This window comes from Canis lupus, chromosome 34 (genome assembly GCF_003254725.2).
Source record: "Canis lupus dingo isolate Sandy chromosome 34, ASM325472v2, whole genome shotgun sequence".
Classification (NCBI taxonomy): domain Eukaryota; kingdom Metazoa; phylum Chordata; class Mammalia; order Carnivora; family Canidae; genus Canis; species Canis lupus.
The window spans coordinates 3,594,844-3,613,293 of record NC_064276.1 but is presented as its reverse complement, the minus strand read 5'-3'; the positions used below and the strand labels follow the sequence as shown (position 1 = coordinate 3,613,293).

Here is an 18,450-nt window from a genome sequence, read left to right as displayed (position 1 = left end):
GTGACACCTTCAGTGTCCGTCGCCACAGCTCCCAAGGATATATGAAAAGGAGACTCATCCCTCTTGCTCTGCATGTTAGTCGGGACTGTGTGTTATCTCAGATGAGTGCATTTTCACAGTGTTCATTTAGAAGATTATTGAAACAAATACTGAAATACAAATGATGCATTGTTTGGGTGCAGAAAACAACCGTAGAGCACAAAAGAAAACCCAAGAGATTTGTTTGATGAACTGTAGCACTCAGGCAGTCCATTTCCTTGTGTTGCCCTAAAAGTGTCACACAATAATTCCTAGTAAAAACTTTAAAAAGATTTACAGGTACAGCACCTTTAATCTTATTTTAGTCTGAAATGACTCATTACCTACCCAGGATCTACTCTACTCCCAGTGGAATGCAGATGGCCTCACTGAGGACCCATTCTCCCCCCGCCATTCCTCGAGGACTGACTTTTGCTTTCTCATCTCCTCCAGAGTCCAGCGAAGTCCCAGCCATGTCATAGAAACTTCATAAATGCATAACTGTTATTAATTCACATGTGCTTTTTGTTATTTTCAAAGCCTACAGAAATTCATTTTTCCTCATTCTGTCCCATTAGAGAAATATTTATCTACATAAATATCATGCTACAGATGAAGAGGCAGGCCCCGAAGGTTAGTGTCATACCTGGGACCACCCAGGAGCCACAGGCCAGGACTCAGGAAGCCCTGGTTCCATCCCCAGCATGATACTTTTCCAGGCAAAGCTGCTTCATGCCCAGACCATGGAAGTCTGAACCTAAGAACTCCATGTCCCTAAACTGCTTGGTTTCATAGTCATAAATATGGCCTAGGGTTAAAAAAGAAAGCTATGAAGACCAACAGATAAACCATCAGATAAAAAGCCCAGTCTGAGTTGGATCAAACTCAAGCTTCAAGTGGAAACATTTCTCTTTCTGTTCTGTTGTCCTGTAAGCGATGTCGGCTCAGTGACTCAGAGGGAGGAGCCCCTGTGCTAGCCTAGCCCCCAGGCTTGGGTTTCTGATACCTCCCATCCAGGGACCACAGATGTACTGGCACAGTCTTGAATTCTGAATGCCCAGAAGATGCTGCAGGGGCAATGGAGACTTGCTGCCCTGGGCCTCCTTCCCCCTCGTCTCTCAGCTTCAGGCTCCCCCCGATCCAAAAGAGGCAACACAGGCATTTCTCATGGATATCCACCTCACAGGCTTAGCCTGGCCAGAGCTGGAAAGGGTGTGCATTCGTTTCTATCAATAATCATATTTGGGACCTCTGGCAAAATAGAAACAGACTCTTTCATTCTTCAGCAGTATTTGTTTTCAGCCCATGTGGCACCACCCTTCCCACTGAAGACTTTTTATTTAGTTTTTCCACTTAAAGTCATAGTGAACCTATCTGTGAGTCATCAGTTTTACGTTGATACCAACTTCCTCTTATTTGTACTTTTCTGGTCTGATTTCCTGTCTTTGCTGACCTTAGGAATCTCCAATCTATGGCTTCTGAAATCAAGAAGGACCCAGTCTTCATCCTCTGTGCTTCCCCCACACTGGGCTGGGAGGTTCCAAGGTGGATGGCTCCTGACACAGAGATCTCAGCACCTGCTGGAGCAGCAGCCACCATGATGCAGGCCGAGGGTGTGGGGGACACCCTCAAGGGAGCTGGGGCCACTCCAGCACCGAACTTGTATGAGTGCAAAGCTTGAGCTGACAATTGGGGTAGAAAAAAAAAATGACAGAAACTCTTCCATCTTAAAGGAGCTTGGATGGAAACCAGTATCTAGCAATATGGTCTTTAGTGCTACAAATACATCTCTGAACTTTAAAATCCAAAGTAAAATTTTAGGATTTCTTTTCAATAATTTCTCCCAAACTTTTTGGAAAAAGAGGGCTGGTTGCCAGAATATAAGCAGTGGGCAGCAGAGTGGCAAGTCTTTGGAATCAGAGATCTGGATTCAAATCATCCTTGTCTCAGTTCCTCTTAGAATAATCTCAGGCATGTCATCAGTCTTTCTCAGCAAATCTCCTCATCCATAAAATGAGGGGCCACTGTCTCCCTTTGTAGGCGGTGAGGACAAAGTAAAAGTAAGTATATATGGTGCCTGGTCTCACAGAAGCTTGTATTTGTTGTGATTTGGCTGTTAGACTTTATGAATAATGCTGAAGTGCTTGTTTGGTAGTGGGGGCCATCTTCTGAATTTCTTATTTCCCAAGGCCCAATTAGGATGAGACAGACCATAAACTCAATGGGCGGAATGACAGACACTTTCCAAATGTATTAAAGTCCCATAAAAAAGTCCTATAGGTAGTTCTCCCTTATACTGCCTCCCTTCTTCTCTCTAGGGTACTTATAAATACAGTGGTCAATTAGGAAGCTATAATTATTTATAGATAGCTAAAGGGTAAATTACTCATATAACATTTTTATAGAGTGTTTACACATTTCTGAAAAGCATATAGACTTTATTAGCATTACAGAGCCAGGGATGGAGTCTCATGACTCAAAGTGTGGTAAGAACAAGCAGCACCACATTCTCTGGGAGCCTGCGAGAAATGGAATCTCAAACCCCACCCCAGACGTGCTGATGCAGAGTCTGCATTCCCAGATGATTTGCAAGCACACTGGGAATTTGGGAGGCTCTGCTCACTCCTTGGTCACTCAGGCTATGGGATGGGAAAGGTGTTGGCTGGGGACTTAGGAGACCAGGATTCTGCTGATTGCTACTCAGCCTCTGCCACTGCTGCTTAGCTGAGCACCACTGGGCAATCACATCACTTTACATGCTTCTTCCTTCCATCCCCCTGATAAATCAGGAATTGTGAAGGGTGAGAGGTTTTATCTTACCTGTCAGTTAATCAGTTAGCCTGCCACAGTGTCTGTGTATGTGTGTGTGTGCGCACACATGTGTGTGCATGTATGAGCATGCACACACATGCATAAGACACAGACCTCTGGGACAATTTTACACCTAACAAAATGCTCAATGATGAAAGATTCAAAGCTTTCTTGCTAAGATCAGAAGCAAGACAAGGATGCCCACTCTCAAAACGCCTATTCAACAGTACTGGAAGTCCTAGCCAGAGCAATTAGTCATGAAACAGAAATAACAGGCATATAAGCCACAAAGGAAGAAGTAAAACTATTTATAGATAATATGATTGTAGGAAATGCTAGAGGCTCCACCAAAAACTATTAGAACTAATTAACAAATTCAGTAAAATTGCAGGATAGAAAATCAGTACATAGACATCGATTACCTCTCTAGACACGAACGATCTAGCTGAAAAAGAAATAAAAAAAAATCCCATTTCCAATAGTATCAAAAATAATACAATACTTAGGGATAAATTTAACCAAGGAGTTAAAAGATCTATACAATGAAAACTATAAAAAGTTGATGAAAGAAATTAAAGAAGATGCAAATAAATGGAAAGAGTCTGTGTTCATGGATTAGAAGAATTAATACTGTTAAAATGTCCAAATGACTCAGAGCAGTCCACAGATTCAATGCCATCCTTATCAAAATTCCAATGACATTTTTCACAGAAATAGAAAAATAATCCTAAATTTAGTATGGACCCACAAAGATCCCCAATAGCCAAAGTAATCCCAAGAAAGAAGAACAAAGCTGGAGACATCATTTCTGATCAAGGGATGATCAGTGAAATCAGATCAAGTCTGACACACTTCCTGATTTCAAACTATATTACAAGCTGCTGTAATCAAAACAGTATGGCACTGACATAAAAACATTACACAGACCAATGCGACGGAATAGGAGTCCAGAAATCTCTCCCTCCCACACACTTAAAATGCTGGGGGAATAATTTAGACTTATCCCAAGGGATAGGCAAAAAAGACAATGAAAAGCTTTGGTGAACTAATGCTCTATTTGTTTTGTCTTATTTTTCAGAGCTTCGGGGGAAATGAGATACAAAGAGATGATGTACAGAGTGGTAGATTCTGGGGTGAAGAAATTAAAATAGTGATACTGATGTATAATCTTACTGATCTAGGAATGTTTTTTAGAAACCTGACCTGTCAGCTAAGTCCAGGTGAATGGGTATCATCACCACAGTCCTAGGTTCAAGTTAGTGGCAATTCAGGAGGAACACATCTTGCCCAAAGACAGGAGTTTGGGGCCATGGTTCATAGCACTGGACAAGTGCACCACAGCATGCCTTGAAGCCAGCTTGGACAGATGCGCCTCTATATGGAGCCCTTACGCCAAAGTGAGTGAAGAGAGGGAAATGATGCAGAGATGAAGAGGCAGGATGTGTGTGTGTGTGTGTGTGTGTGTGTGTGTGTGTGTGTGGAGAGCCAGCCCAGCCCTCCTTCCAGCATCAGTAATATCATCGCTTCCTTTACTTTCTGCATGTGCTTCTAGGCTCAAAGCATAGCAACTCTTCCATGTGAACTGAACAGTATGTTAATTAACAACATTCATGTTGTTAATTGTCCTAGTTTTTCTGTCAACCTGCAGAACTTATCCAACATTGCAGGAGAGCAACCATCCTTTCCCTTCATAGGAGGTAGGTTTCAAAGCTCAGAACCATTTCATCAAGTCTACTTCCTACTGAATCCATGTGTGTTGAAAGCTAACCTCTGCTGCAGAGGTCAAGCTATTTTGGAGGAAGGGATTTTGTTAAATAAATGGAATGAATTAGTACTTCTAGAACCAAACTTAAACTTTATACTCAACTGCCATCTTGGAAAGTAGGCGCCCACATCAGAACTTCATATTTCTACTCTGTCATCTTAGCTGTCCTTCCTTTCATTTTCCACCTCCCACAACACCCTCCAAAAAAGAAAACAGCAATTACTTCTCTAAATTTAGTTAGACTGTCCGAAGATGCTCTAGATCCCATTGTCATCACACTCAGAAAACCTGGAAGGACACCTGGGCACCTGGCACACAGTAGCACAGATATCCAGTGAATAAATGAATGGTCCCCCACAGGAAAGTGGACTACTTGCATGGGTATGCACTGGGAAATCATGGCCACCGTTTTCAGAAATCAGTGGGGCACAAAAACTCTGTCTCATAAAAATCTACAAGAAGAATGGGGGACAGTGCAATTCCAGGAACTTAACCAATGACCTTTGGTTAGTTCTGATGGTGCCTATAGGGATAATCTTTAAGATTTGGTCTTACAAACGCCTCAGGTTTTATTTTCAGTGTGTATGGCCACTACTTGTGCCAACTTCAAGTTCAAAGACAAGCTCTGGGGACTGAGTGTGGCTTTAAGAGGGGGTTCTACTGACAGCCTTTGGACTGGCCAAGTGCTAGTCCTCACTTGGACTCTGGGCCTAGGCTCTGACCTCCACCAGCCTTGTTGGCCTAGGACCCTGCCGCCTATGCTGTGGTCTCTGAACCTTCTTCTCCAGGCTCTAGGCTGAGGTCAGAACCTCAGCCTATGCTGGCCTCCCTTGACTTCCTGCCTCTTCTCTGTAGACCTGGGGCACTTGCTTGTCCTGTGGCTCTGGGGGACTTCCTGGACTGGCCTCTGCCTGGCCCACATGACCTAGGGGGTACTTGTCTTCTCAAAATCCACACTGCCACAAACTCTCCATCTTGAGACCATCTCAGCAATGAGTTAGGGAGAGGAGTGTGACCCAGTTCTGGTCAATGAGTTTGTTAGAGGCCTTCAGGCAAAGCTCTTCTTGCTCCTAAAAAGAGACTCCTATCAGGTCATGTCCAGCTCTAAATCTGATGATTCTATGAGAATTTCTTAGTTATAACACCATCCCCAATGCCTCTAGTCCACCACATTCACTTTATATTAATGCCTGCAGCCCTGCCTTCGAGGTTGTACACAGCCCAAAACCAAAGTAAATATCCTGCCTAGGGAGAGCTAAGGGGCCAACAGAAGATGTCTGTAAGAATAAAGAATTTTATTCCTCCACACTAACCTTACTCATTGACCTCTTTCTCTAGTTGGGAAATAAGAAGTAGTCGAGTTAATAAAGTGAATTAACTATTTTGCTTTTCAAGAATCAAAGTCTAAGCTGTTTGTTACTGATTCACCAAAGTATTTCTGAGTACTATGGATTTGAGACAGTTGAAGTCAACAGAGTTTATTTAAGTAGAATGTTTAAAAATTTTAGGCATGATAATTGTAATGTAATAAACTCAATAAAGTGCTCTTGTTTCTATGTAGTTATTCTTATATGCAGCATTATTCCATGAAGTTATTATTACATATTTCATTCTATAAAATCCAAGCACTGGAGAGTTGATTTAAATTCAGTTCGTATGTTTATGTAATAAGAAAACACTCCTGATAAATAGTTCAACCCTTTGAGTAACACCATAAAAACAAAAGAGTCATCCGTTCCATGAGGCTGATTCCACTGCAGATGCACACAGCAGTGTCTGGAGGGGAAAATTGATAGCTCCATTTCCTTGCTTCCTTCCTTCCATCTGATAAAAAGAGCTCTCCCAGCATGGAGGGGAGTGTGACAGTCTTATAAGGAGGCTGCAGGCCTGTGGAGGGAGAGGGAGCCGGAACGGGGCGCTCACCAGCTAATCCATCACACCTGGTTTCTGCATCCGTTAGAGAGCCAGACGCTGTGCAAGCACTGTCTACAAGCCAATGACCAGCAGCACCAGGCCGGCACTGGAGGAAAGTGGGCCTTCAGCACTTTCCTTCTCATCCCCAAACTGAAGGGGTGCAGCCAAGCTCCCGTGACATATGGGTGCCCATATGCTCCATCTCTCGGCGGAGCAGCGAGCCTTTGATTCACTACCCAACAGACTCAAGTGTTCCGCTGGTGCCTATCTACGTGAAAAGAGGACTCAGAGACTGAGTTCCTGGCAATGCTAATGCCCGTGAGTTCTAGGGCACAGTCTGGGTCACATACATCACGCTCTGCGTTTGTCGGGCGATTCTGGGAAAAGCTTCTTAATGTCCATAGCGGCCTTCCTATCAATCGCCCTAACATACATGAAGCCACAGGTTTTGGAGGAAATGTTTAATTTATACTAGACATAAAAGGAAAATTGGTACTGGAGCCACCCCTCATAACTAGTGACAAAGACCGTGCTTGGTGCTTAATGGGGCCTCTGTGTTATCAGGAAAATGAGACAAACATGCACATCTATTCTATTTATGTTTACTTTTTATCTGGAAAAAAACCCAGATGAAATGAATTAAGCTCTGCCACTCTTTACTATGTGGCTGTTCCGCTTGTCTGCAAGCAGATCGTGTGTCACGGGGCCTCGTGGTCCTCAGGGCTCCGGGGAAAGGAGCAGGTTCACCTCCAATGTGCCCTGAGCCTCTTCAGCTGCTTCTGGTGTCTTCCAATATACGTGACACCAGTTAAAGGGGGTAACGAATTCAATTCTCTAGTCTCATCCTTGATATATCCACGCACCCAGAACTGTGCTCAAATGTATTAGGAATGCATTTAACTAACTTTTATGAAATGGACTTAACATGACGGTTTAAAAAGATCCCCACGGAAGAACTCCAGAGGCTGAACCTCCTACCCACACAAGCCCAAGTGAACAGCAATCACAGAGAAGAGCTCACACCTCTCCTCCAAGTGTGTCTTGTGAGCCACATTACAAACACCAACCACCTAATCAGATGTGACAAGATGCTGCCCTCCCCCACAAAACCCGAAATCACCAAGAAGGCCATTAGAAATTTAGATTTACATCCTGAATCATTAATGAGAAAGCTCACGTCAAGGGTATTTGGACCTTGAGATATTAGCTAATGCTAACACAAAGTCACAATGATGAGCGAGACACTGGAAATACTGCTTATCTTATCTTTATCTAATACATGAATATCCACTTTGGATCCAGTTTAGAGCTTATATAACAGTAACATAGTAGCCCTGTAGAATTAAAAAATGAATATACACCTACAGGGGATGCAGGTACAAAACAGTTTTTAAACTGATGGGTTGTGTGATCAAAGTTTGTGGCCCGCATCCCTGGTACAGAGCATCTACCCAGGCGGGCAGGCATATTGCTGCAGTGCTCAACTTGGCCAACGGTGCATGCTGACCCGGATGCTGGGGAAGGCTACATGAAGATCACAGTCATGCTGTCAGCAGCTAAGGACCTACCAGGCGCTGGGAGAAAGGTCTGGAATACATCCTTCCCTAGAGCTTCAGAGGGGGCATGGCCCTGCTGACACCTGCATCTCCAACTTCTGGCCTCTCCAATGGTGAGAGAATGTTCCTGTTGTTTAAAGCACTCAGTTTGTGGAATGTAGCTGTGGCAATCCTAAGAAGCGAACACCTGCTTCTTATGGGCGGCGGCCGGCCCACACAGGTCCTGTCTGCTCCAACCTGGGGGTTGTGAGAGTGGGCTCATCAGAGCCTTCCGGAGGGAGGGAAGAGGGCTGCCATCAGGACAGCAGTGGACTCTGTGAACGCAGAGAGACCCTGCCCCGCCAACAGCCTCTCATGGATGCCACCTTAAATGCTACCAGCTGACTCGGGGAACCACGCAGGGATGTGGGGACCCGCCCCCGTGCTGTTAGCTTTCTGCTGCCCAAGCTGCCATGGGCAGAACGATTACTGTCATCACTTCCTTGCTGGTATACAGACCATTCATCAGTGCCCCGTGCTGCCTACAGAACGAGAACATCAATCTACGAGTCTCATGTGGGCAAACCTGACAGTGAGAGATGACTAACGGTACCTAGAGTCTTCCCCATTTTCCTTACCAAGGTGGCAGGACTATTCACTGTGACATTGTGCCTCTCAGGCTTTCTATTCTAGGCTCTCATGGTGCCTTCAGGACTGCTTCTCCCTGAAGGAGGCATCTCAGGCCATAAGCAGGTGACAACCACTTAGCCCCATCCCATGAATATTCCATGTCATTTCATGTCCCACCACATCAACACTTTGCCTTTGGCTCAAGGCAGGGGTCTGTGGCTGCTGCATCCCAGCTCCCGAGCCAGCTGTGGCTGCCCGTCATGACCCCCACCCAGCAACTTGGGGCACCTGCAACAGAACAGGCATCCATATAGCTGGTGGGTACTCAGCACCCCAGCCCCACATTATCTCAGGGAAAAAGATACATCTCTTCTAAAAGGTAGCTGGCAACTAGTCTGGATAGAAAAGATGATATTGGAAAGTGAGGATGATGTTGAAATTGGTTCATCACACGGTGAAACTAAAGTTCAAGTGTACAGATAATGGCTTGAAAAAAATTCCCAGGTACATAGGCTGTGCCATCTCTTAACTTCAGAGTTTTAAATTTTTATTTCTTCAAAATTCACTTCAAATGAGAGACCCATTAAAATGGCCACAGATTGCCATCTGGCATCTGTTAGGGACTGAATTGCTTTCTCCCAAAAAGGATAAGTAAAATCCTAACCTCCTCGGTACCTCACAATTGACCTTTCTACAAAATAGGGTCTTTATAGAAGTAATTGAGTTAAAATGAAGCCATTAGGGTGGGCCCTTTATCAATGACAGACATCAGGAATCTTGGACACTGAGATGGACACACACAGGGGGAAGATGACGAACAGACACAGGGAAAGCACCATCGAGGTAGGGCACCTACTAGCCAAGGAATGCCTAAGATCGCCAGCAAACTACCACCTCCAGAATTGTGAGGTGCTACATTTGAGTTATTCGAGCCACTCAGTTTGTGGTATTTGTTACGGCGGCCCTGTAGTAACATGGCATCCTTACAGTAGTAGCTGTTTTAGGCAAGGGTTATTGGTGAATGCTAACAGTGGCAGGTGGAATCCTGATGAGAAACAGGGACCCACTGCACTCCCGTGGTAGCCCACAGACATGGACAGAGCAGTGAAAAATTGGTCACCGATGTGCAGGTTCCCATATGAGGTTGATCAAGATGGTGCTCTGCTTTCTTATTTCAACTTTTATACTGCAAACAAGTGTCCTTTTCATGGAGGACATGTTTTGTAATTGATACATTCACTGGTGGAGATGCTTGGAGACAATGCAAATGCTCTGTTTCTCCTAGACTCACTCACTGTTTATGGTATCCATCAGTGGATCTTGTCTGTAACAGTTACTGAGCTGTTTGCCTATTGGTGATATTCTATTTCTCTCTCTCTCTCTCTTTAAAGATTTTACTTATTTATTTGAGAGACGTAGAGAGAGGCAGAGACACAGGCAGAGGGAGAAGCAGGCTCCTCACAGGGAGTCCAATGTGGGTCTGGATCCCAGGACCGTGGGATCATGGCCTGAGCTGAAGGCAGATGCTCAACCACTGAACCATCCAGGTGCCCCATCTCTCTTTTTTAAAGATTTTACTTGAGAGAGAGAGAGTGAGAAGTAGAATGAGTAGGGGGAGGGGAAAGGGCAGAGGGAGAAGCAGACTTCCTGCTGAGCAGGGAGACCAACATGGGGCTCGATCACAACTTGAACCAAAGGCCGACCCTAAACCGACTGAGCCACCCGGACACCTCTCTGTTTCCCTCTTTTATACAATTATTAATTAAAATTCTTCTGTAAAGAGCTGTCCCTTCTCCTCATTCATATATCCAATTACTTCTATCAGGATGCACTCATAGATGTTTATTTTATTCTATGGGTTATAATCCAATACCATCCTTTTGTTGCAAATTGCTCCAGCTTTGGCCATTAGGAGCTCCTTCAGGTTGGCTCCTTTGTAGTTCTGACAGGCCCATCCTTTAGAGCACACTTCCTCACGTCTGGCACTCCAAACTTTTCCTGCCCTGCTCTGGAATTTACCACCTCTCCAAGGATTCCTGGTTCCCTCAAGGGGGGAAAAGTGTTTAGAAACAAAGATCTGCGCCCTAGGGATGCTCATGGTTACATGGATGTCAGTCCTCATGGGTGGTCAGGCTCTCTCAGAGAACGCAGCAAGGAAGTATAGGTACATGTGCCAGCCCAACCCATCTGCCTTTATTTCTGCACCTATGTACGCATCTATGTGTAACTACCATCCATCCATCCATCCATCCATCCATCCATCCATCCATCCATCCATCATTTAAAACTGAGTTTTCCAATTCTGATTCAACACCACAAAGCTTGTTTCAGCCTTCCTCCTTTCTAGCTGCAACCTCTCTTCTGATAGCGAGAAACTGGGCTCTCATTCCCCACCGCACATTTACATATTTGTTCAATCCTAGTATACACACAAAGCAATCCCAGAATTGCTAACCCAAGCCCCTGTAAGAAACACATCTACTAATTGGAGTATAGTGTTTTTGTACAGTTTTGTTTGTGTGTGGTTTTTTGTCTTTAGCCTTGGAGTATCCGGTCAATATAGTGTTTTCTGAAGTTACTTGGGTAAGGTGTTTTCTTCCCCAGTCCTTCCAATGGGCTACAGTAATCATTTGTATTATAATTAAGGTGATGGGGAAGGGATGCTGTCTCTGGGATGCAGATGGAGAAGAGGTGGAAGGTGGGGCAGTAAGGCCTTCATCTGTTACTGTTTGGATTCCATTTTGGATCTCTCCCACATGCTGGATAATTTGAATTGGTTGCTTATTTTTTGGCTACGTGAGGTTCTAAACCAGAACTGCAAAGACAGCCATGCTCAAGAAGGGTTGCTTGCTCTAAATCCTGGGCCCTCCATCCCTATCTCCCTCTTCCTTCCACTGCTTCCCCACCACTCCCAGCCCATACCCCAACCATTGCATTTCTAGTTTACCCTTCCTGTCACGTAGCCTTTTAAATAGGTGGGACCTCAGTGCATTTTCCACACTAACCTGTTTTCTTCATGAATCCTACTGGCTTCCAAAGTCCAATTGTGTTTGCAATTTCTCCCTCACGTAACAAGAGTGAGCACTTCATCTCAATACACTTGACACAAGGCTTTGAGGAAAACCATGGCTTTCCTTAATTGGCTCGGTTCTGAGTTGGCATCTAGTAGCTGAAGCCTATTCCTCTTCTTGGAGATGAAGAGCCACAGGGAACTAGCGCTCAGCTTGACAGGAATTCTTGGGTAATATTTTCAAATTTCTTCTACTTCTTTTTCTTTCTCCTTTTAAATATGTAGCAGCTCAAAATAACTGGGCAGCATGGGAAATTATTTGTAAATCTCTGGAAAATTACATAGCATAAATATTTGCAAGAAAAAAGTAATTCCAAGTAAAAGTTGTGTTCTTTTGTTTTGTTATATAATAATGCTCCAGTTGTTCATTTTCTCTGTAATCAGTATTTGATTTTCAGATTAATGAGGAAGGAAGCCACTAGAGAGGAGTCAGTAAACGTAAAGACAGTTATAAAAATCTGGGAAGGAAGGCAGAGTTTTGCAAATGCAGATCTAAGGAGGAATTTGGCATCTGAGACTCTTCCCTTATTTTCATATCCAGAGAACACTTGGATCAAAACATGAAAAATAATAAAACTTTCAGATTAGGGTAATGTGGATGTTGAAGTCACATGCCATGACATTTCCAAGAGAATAATTAAATGTTTGACAGATTCTGCAAATAAACAGGTCTTTTTATATGTAAAGACAGCACAGTCCTCTGAAACCTTATAATATGATAATCATACCATCTATTGACAGCAAAGTTGCATGGGTGGGTTCACAGACTTTAGGAATATGGAAAAGGGTATGGGCAATCCATAATCAACAAGTTTATTTGGTAGAGAGACCTGGATTTACATTCTATGCCTGTCAATATATTCTGCGTATTGTGTGTCACTTTGGGGGCTTCTGTAGCATATTAGAGACAAGAGGAGTGTCCAAGTCAAGACAGAATCAGGGCTGAATCCTGGTCTGGCCACCAGCAGGCTACATATCTTTGGGCGAGAAAACCTCCCTAAGCTTTGGTTTCTTCATCTCTATAATGGGCACAGTAACACCAACCTAGAGGTGGTGTGAGCTTTAAACATGATGTGAGTGCCCAGTACAAAACAAGTACTCCATCGGTAAGCACAGTGTCGGGGCTAATAGTGAGGACTCTGGGCTCTGCTGGCATGTTGGCTCTACCACTCATTTGCTATGTGACCTTGGAAAAGTGACTTAACCTTTCTGAGCTGTTGAAGAGGGAGCAGTAATCTGGAATGGGGATAATAATCAATAACCAATTCTGAAATAGGGAGGACAATAAATGGAGGTATAAGGATCCAAGGAATTAATATGGACAGAGCTCTGAGCACAGGGCCACATGTACTGCACTCTAGAACATTGGCAAGGACAATTAGTTAGGATTACTCAGTCAGCCTACCAGAAGGACAAGGGGTAGGAGTAATGTCTTACACAGAGTACCAGGCCTGGTGTAGAGCTTTGGGGGGAGATGTGCTAGCAGTATTTGTCAACAGCTTCAGAGTCTTCAGAGGCCTACCCCATCTGTCAATAGTGTGTCAAGTGGTTTAACCCACGGTGGTCAAGAGCAAAGCTGAAGTCAAGAGGAGAGGAGCTAACACACTCATAAGGAACACATTATAGCAATTTGGCTGCAGGGAAAAAAAGAAAACTGTGCTCATGTGTTATACAAACCCTACTCTGCAGTCAGCCTGCTTCAAAATTCTTAGTTCCTCAGAGAACAAATCTTTGAGGTGAGTAAGATGCTAAAATCTAGAGTACTAGGGTGCTTGCTCCTTTGTCTCGCAATCATTCATCCTCTGGCATATTTATTTAAATTGCACATCTTCAATAAATGCTGTATTTCACCTCATGAAAAAAAATCAATAGAAGGAAAACGAGTGGGCTGTTTTGTCTTTATTTCTAAACAGGCTAATAAATTATCTGCTCTCACCATACTGACACTGTGTTTCACAGGGAAATAGCTATTTGTACCTTATTCCACTTACACTCACACAGAAGAGTGCTCCCTTACCTCCCTAGGCAAGGCTTTCCCTCTCATCCTCTTTCTCCCTATGGAACAACTGGATCTGAAGATGAGACCTCCCAGGTTCCCCAGTGGAGGGAATGACACAGGCCCACACACTCTTGTATTTGATACTAAGTTCCAGAATTTTCTAAAAACTGTAAGTTTCCTTATAACCTGCATGGAGGCAAAAGTCAACCTGAAGTGACCTAGGGCTGTAAATTTAAAGAGCTTACCTCCCTTGGTATGAAAATCATATACAGATTAGAATATGATGCTCGAGTGCTGTATGGAATGTGTGCTGTTTTATTCTCATAAAACCCCCAAAATGTCTCCATTCTGAAATAAACTGGGCCCCCCAAGGCTTTCAGACACAGGACTGTGGACTTCTAGGAGAGTTATGTTCCAAACACAGCTTTGTGAAAACAACCAGTGAGAAAGGTAATTCTAGAATTTTCTTTAAACTGCTGCCTTTTTTAAAAAACAAAAAAACAAAAACAGAACTTAGGCTGAACCTCCATATTGCTGATCTCATGATATTTATTTATTATTTATTATTTATTTATTTATTTAATTTTTGATCTCATGATTTTAAATGGGCAATAATCACTCAGAAACTTTGTCCCCAATTTTGTTTGCCTCTCAGGTGATTGCACTATAACTCATACCCTACAAGGTTCTGCAGAAAAGACTCAGTATGGCACATATGCACAGGGACACGTGGGGTTACCAAGAACACACACGTCCTTTAGGGGGGATGTATGCTCTCGGGAGCTACTCTTTTGGAAGCCTGGCCCTTTGGGACCCTCTTCGACTGGTTTTAAATTCCTGATCCATTAACCTACAAGGTGTATGGCATGAGCAGGTGCAAAGCCTCTAAGGACTCGTTTCCCATGTAAAAATTGAGGAGGATGCCACTTACTACTCAGGACTATTGGGCTGAAACAAAATAATGCACCTTGTCCACAGAAACACAGGCTAGCGATTTCCCACACCCTTCCCACACTGAGCTTCCGCTCTGGTGGAGACCCTCTCTGGGGACAGGGCGTGAGGCAGAAAGCTCAGTGTGTACTTTCTTCCATGTGGACAGGCTCAGACAGAGGTGTATGCATTTGTGGCACAGGTTTAAGCATGACAGAGTAGAAGGAAACGGGTTTGTAAGGAGGTTCTGGAGCCCAACTCAACGTGAGAAACTCTGAGGAAAACAGGTAATAAACAGAGCTGGGGACACCGCAGACAGAGGAGCCGTTGGGGACCTGGGGAGCTGGGGGCAGAGATGTCATTTAAGGACCCCTGGGCATTCAGAAGGATGGGACCTTGCTGGTTTAGATTTGGCTGCAGAATGGGAAAGTCCAGATGTTCACGGACGGTTTTAAATCATAGTTCACTATCTTGGCTGCACAGATGCCAGGCCCACCCCAGAGATTGATCTAGAATGGCATTTTCGAAGGACTCAAGATGATGTCAATATGGTCGTGAAAGTCGAGGGCAGTGCACATGGATTGACAGCATATGGTAAGACCGAGTTGGGACAGGCGAACTCCAGATGTCCCTCCCGTCTGGGGACAGAGCCTCACTGATCACGAGCGGAAAAATACACCGCGCGGGGCGGCCCCATGGCGAGGGCTTATCAGGAGCGCAGAGCGGAGAACAAACGTTCATGTTTGACCGAGTAATGGTCGTCTGCCAACCGCGAGAGTTGCCAGCATTCTCACCTGGGGCTTTCCCATTCCTGGTCGTCCTTGTCTCTCTCTTCTTTGGTGTCTCCCGAATGCGGGTGTTTCTGCACGATGCGCATCCCGCCAGCTTTCACTAAAATGAGAACAAAGTGGGGAGTGATCAGCCTGGCAGTGGAAGGGCCCAGGGGAACCCGCACGAAGCTTTCGGCTGCCCCACAGCCACCAGGTGGGCCACATCACCCGGTGGCCACATGGATTAGCCACAGCGGCTGGTGCCCTGGTGGGACATTCAGCACGCCGTGCCAGGCAACACCATCTCTCACTCCAGACCCACTTAGAAACCTTCCAAGGCTCTTGCTTGCTCTGTTGGTTTCTTACAGGGACTTCGTAAGAGCAGAGGTACAAGCAGAGTATCACCCACGGGGAGAGAGTGGCTGCTTGCTTTAGCTTCTGTGCATGCTCTTGATGCAACAGGGTCCCACCTAATTCCTGTTCTGTGACATTTGCTCAAACACTGGTGATGCTTTTGATGGGTCTATCCAGCCCTGGGTGACACGGGACAGTCACAGAGCCCACACTGGCGGCAGCCAGTCATGTCTGTGGCAGCCTTTCCCAAAATGTGTTGTGAAGCTTCAGTACTAGCACACTTCTAAAAATGGTCTTGTTGACATGTAATTCACATACCTTTTTTTTTTTAAGATTGTATTTATTTATTCATGAGAGACACATACAGAGAGAGGCAGAGACACAGGCAGAGGGAGAAGCAGGCTCCATGCAGGGAGCCCAACGCGGGACTTGATCCCAGGACCCCGGGGTCACGCCCGAGGCTGAAGGCAGATGCTCAACCACTGAGCCAGCCAGGTGTTCCAATTGCAATGGTTTTGAATGCACCCAGAGTTGTACAAGCATCACCACAGTCAATCTGAGCACACTGCCATTACCCCAAACCAAAACCCCATCCCTATTAATGGTTGCCCCCCAATCTCCCCACCCCCAGCTCACAGCAACCACTCCTTCCAGTTTGCTTGTTCTGTGTACTTGACCAGCTCCTTTCACTCAGGGTGAAGTTTCCAAGGTCTACCCATGTGGCAGCCTGTGGCAGTCCTTCATTCCTTTTTATGGCTGAATGACATTCTACTGCACAGACAGACCACATTTTATTTATCCCTTCATTTATGGATGGACACATAGCTTTTTCTCACTTTTTGAGTATTATGAATCATGCCACTGTAAACAACCTGGTACACGTTTTTGTGTGGATATATGGACGTATGCCCTCTTTTCCTTGAGTGTACACCTACACAGTAACTCTGTGTATATCCTTTTGAGGAGCTGTCAAATGGCTTTACCAAAGCCATGGCACCATTTTACATTCCAACCAGTCCGAGCATTCCAATTTCTCCACATGCTTGTCAATGCTTGCTATTGTCTAACTTTTAAAGTACAGCCATTGTAGTAGAAGTGAAATGCTATTTTATTGTCGTTTGATTTGTGTTTCCTCAATGGTGAATACATTAATACTGCTTTGTAAGAAAACAAACCAACCCCCCCCCCCAAAATGGGGATTCTATGATCTGTTAGTGTGGGAAATGCCAGTTTGAACAAACTAAATGGGTTTCCTCAAGAGATTTTCTTGGCCTCTAGCATGTTTTGTAAGCTCTAGGAGGGTGTATAGAGTGTACCATCTTTCTCAAATTTATTTGATCCCAAAACTGCCCCCCCATCCCAGGAATGCTGGTTATCATCCTTTAGGCCTATAGTCTTCCACAGAATAGAGTTTAGAAATGCTGGCCTTATATCCAAAGAGCCAGCCTCATGTGCTGTCACGGGCATTGGGGTTGGCAAGCTACTGCACATCCTGAGCTACAGGGTTTTGGACTATTTAGCCACTGCTTTAAGCCTTTTTTTTTAAGCCTTGCTGCTTCATCTGCAGAAAGGGGTAAGAGCTGCATCCTAAGATCTTTAAATAAGAGAAGCTGCTGAAACCTTTCCCCTTTGTGATGGTATTTGGAGATGGGGCCTTTGGAAGGTGATGAGGTCATGAGGTTAGAGTCCTCCTGAATGGGATTAGGGCCCTTGTAAAAGAGACCCTTCCTCAGGCCCAGCCCCAGCCCCCCAGAGGTGCCTTGTCCTCTCCCCCATGTGAGGAGACAGTGAAAAGATGGCTGTCTATGAACCAGGCAGGGAGCCCTCACTAGGGGCCCAATCTGCTGGTGCCTTGATCTTGGATTTCCAGCCTCCAGAACTGTGAGCAATTTCTGTCATTTATAAGCCACCAGTCTGTGGTACTCTGTTATAGCAGCCCGGAACGGGACGAAGACAGAGGTGTTGGCTGCTTCCTGGCACAGGTGAATACTGAAAGAAAGCAGAGCCACGTGAACCGTGGTCACCAGCCCCCAGGTTTGTGGCATGGGGCTCTCAGTGCCACATCCCCCCTCCTCAGGTCAGCTACCACCCGGGTGCCATGGCACAGCTCTGATCACACAGACAGCCAACTTGTCAGGCCATGTTCGCTGGCGTGACGAATTTGATTGGACCCCAGTGAATTAAGAAAAGTCCAGGACAAGTCTCCTTAGGATGCGAGAGGAAGGAGAACATGAAAAACACCCTCAGGCTCACACACTTCGAGGTTATTAGTTTTCAATTTCCCAGGGAGAGTTTGTGGGGCTTTAGGAAGCTGACAGTGCTGGCTTCAAGGCCACCAGTCCCCAGCAGCAGTCTGCTGGAAAAATGCAAAGCAGAGGCCAGATAAGATAAAGGACTCTGTATATCCATGCATCTGCTGCCACCACTAATTCTTTTCAAGGGGAAGTTCTGCTTTGAAAAGAAGGATATATAATCCTGTTTGGTAATTCTTTCAAATATCTGCTTTTTTTTTATCCCATCCATTGATTTTTATTTCAATAATTTTAATTTTCCACCTGTAGAGCTTTTATTTCCACCCCCAAATTCACCCAGTCTTTATTTGATAGGGTCTTAGTCATTCCTCATGTTTCTAATTCTTTTCTATATGTAATCAC

At 44.8% G+C, this 18,450-nt stretch overlaps 1 protein-coding gene and 1 long non-coding RNA gene across 4 annotated transcripts in view; one reads left to right on the top strand and one right to left on the bottom strand.

Moving 5' to 3' along the window:
* LOC118353289 (uncharacterized) overlaps positions 1-6,134 on the top strand; it is a 54,694-nt gene extending 48,560 nt beyond the window's left edge. The window contains exon 3 of the long non-coding RNA XR_004811998.2: positions 1,477-6,134. This is a non-coding gene — a long non-coding RNA (uncharacterized LOC118353289). The remainder of the gene's footprint in view (positions 1-1,476) is intronic.
* LOC112662902 (death associated protein) overlaps positions 1-18,450 on the bottom strand; it is a 65,351-nt gene that overhangs the window by 37,666 nt on the left and 9,235 nt on the right. For all 3 annotated transcript variants that reach the window (XM_025451578.3, XM_025451579.3, XM_025451576.3), the window contains exon 2: positions 15,467-15,563. In XM_025451578.3, the coding sequence (XP_025307363.1) occupies positions 15,467-15,563 (97 nt within the window). The remainder of the gene's footprint in view (positions 1-15,466; positions 15,564-18,450) is intronic.